This window comes from Phaethon lepturus, unplaced genomic scaffold (assembly GCF_000687285.1).
Source record: "Phaethon lepturus isolate BGI_N335 unplaced genomic scaffold, ASM68728v1 scaffold22473, whole genome shotgun sequence".
NCBI lineage: Eukaryota > Metazoa > Chordata > Aves > Phaethontiformes > Phaethontidae > Phaethon > Phaethon lepturus.
This window is the reverse complement of record NW_010527275.1, coordinates 1-592: the sequence shown is the minus strand read 5'-3', so window position 1 is coordinate 592 and position 592 is coordinate 1. Positions and strand designations below refer to the sequence as shown.

At 59.5% G+C, this 592-nt stretch overlaps 1 protein-coding gene across 1 annotated transcript in view; it reads right to left on the bottom strand.

The window, feature by feature from the left end:
• TFEB (transcription factor EB) overlaps window positions 1-536 on the bottom strand; it is a gene marked incomplete at its 5' end in the record, with an annotated part of 3,353 nt that extends 2,817 nt beyond the window's left edge. The window contains one exon of the mRNA XM_010283345.1: window positions 448-536. Within this exon, the coding sequence (XP_010281647.1) occupies window positions 448-536 (89 nt within the window). The remainder of the gene's footprint in view (window positions 1-447) is intronic.
• Between the last annotated feature and the right edge of the window lie 56 nt (window positions 537-592).

The window sequence follows — 592 nt, the reverse complement described above, 5'->3', positions numbered from 1 at the left end:
AGGCTGCCATATGGATCCAACCTGACCGATGCCTCGGGAGACAGTGCGGCTCTGAGCGAACTTCTGGCCAGGAAACCTCTCCCGGCACCAACATCCCCCCATGCCGCAGCGGACACTTGGTTCCCCCCCGCGCCCCTCTCCGGTCTCTCCGGCTTTTTGTAAGGGCTCCCAAGTGTCATTAAAGAGGAAAAGAAGCTGAAGAACTGGCTCTCGCAGTTGCAAAAGGAAGATCTCGCTGCCTCTCTTCCCTCAGCCCCAGGTCCCCAGGGACACCCGCCCCAGGGACAAGGCTGGCTTGGGCTGGCACCCAGGCATTGCTGCGGGGATGTGGCAGAAGGAAAGGTGTCCTCTGGGCCACCTCCGTCCCTGCAAGCCCAGGGGTGCAGGACCCCCAGGCCACCCTCCCTCTCGCAGCTCAGGGTCTGATCTCTTCCTTAGGTGCATCGGAGACTCACCGTGTTGGGCATGTGGACTTCGGGGTTCATATAGCCCAAAACGTCATCCAGGCGCATGATGTCATCAATGACCTCATCAAACTGAAAGGCAAAGGTGTAAGGTGCCAGTGGGCTTCTTTGTCCCTTTCCAGCACCTT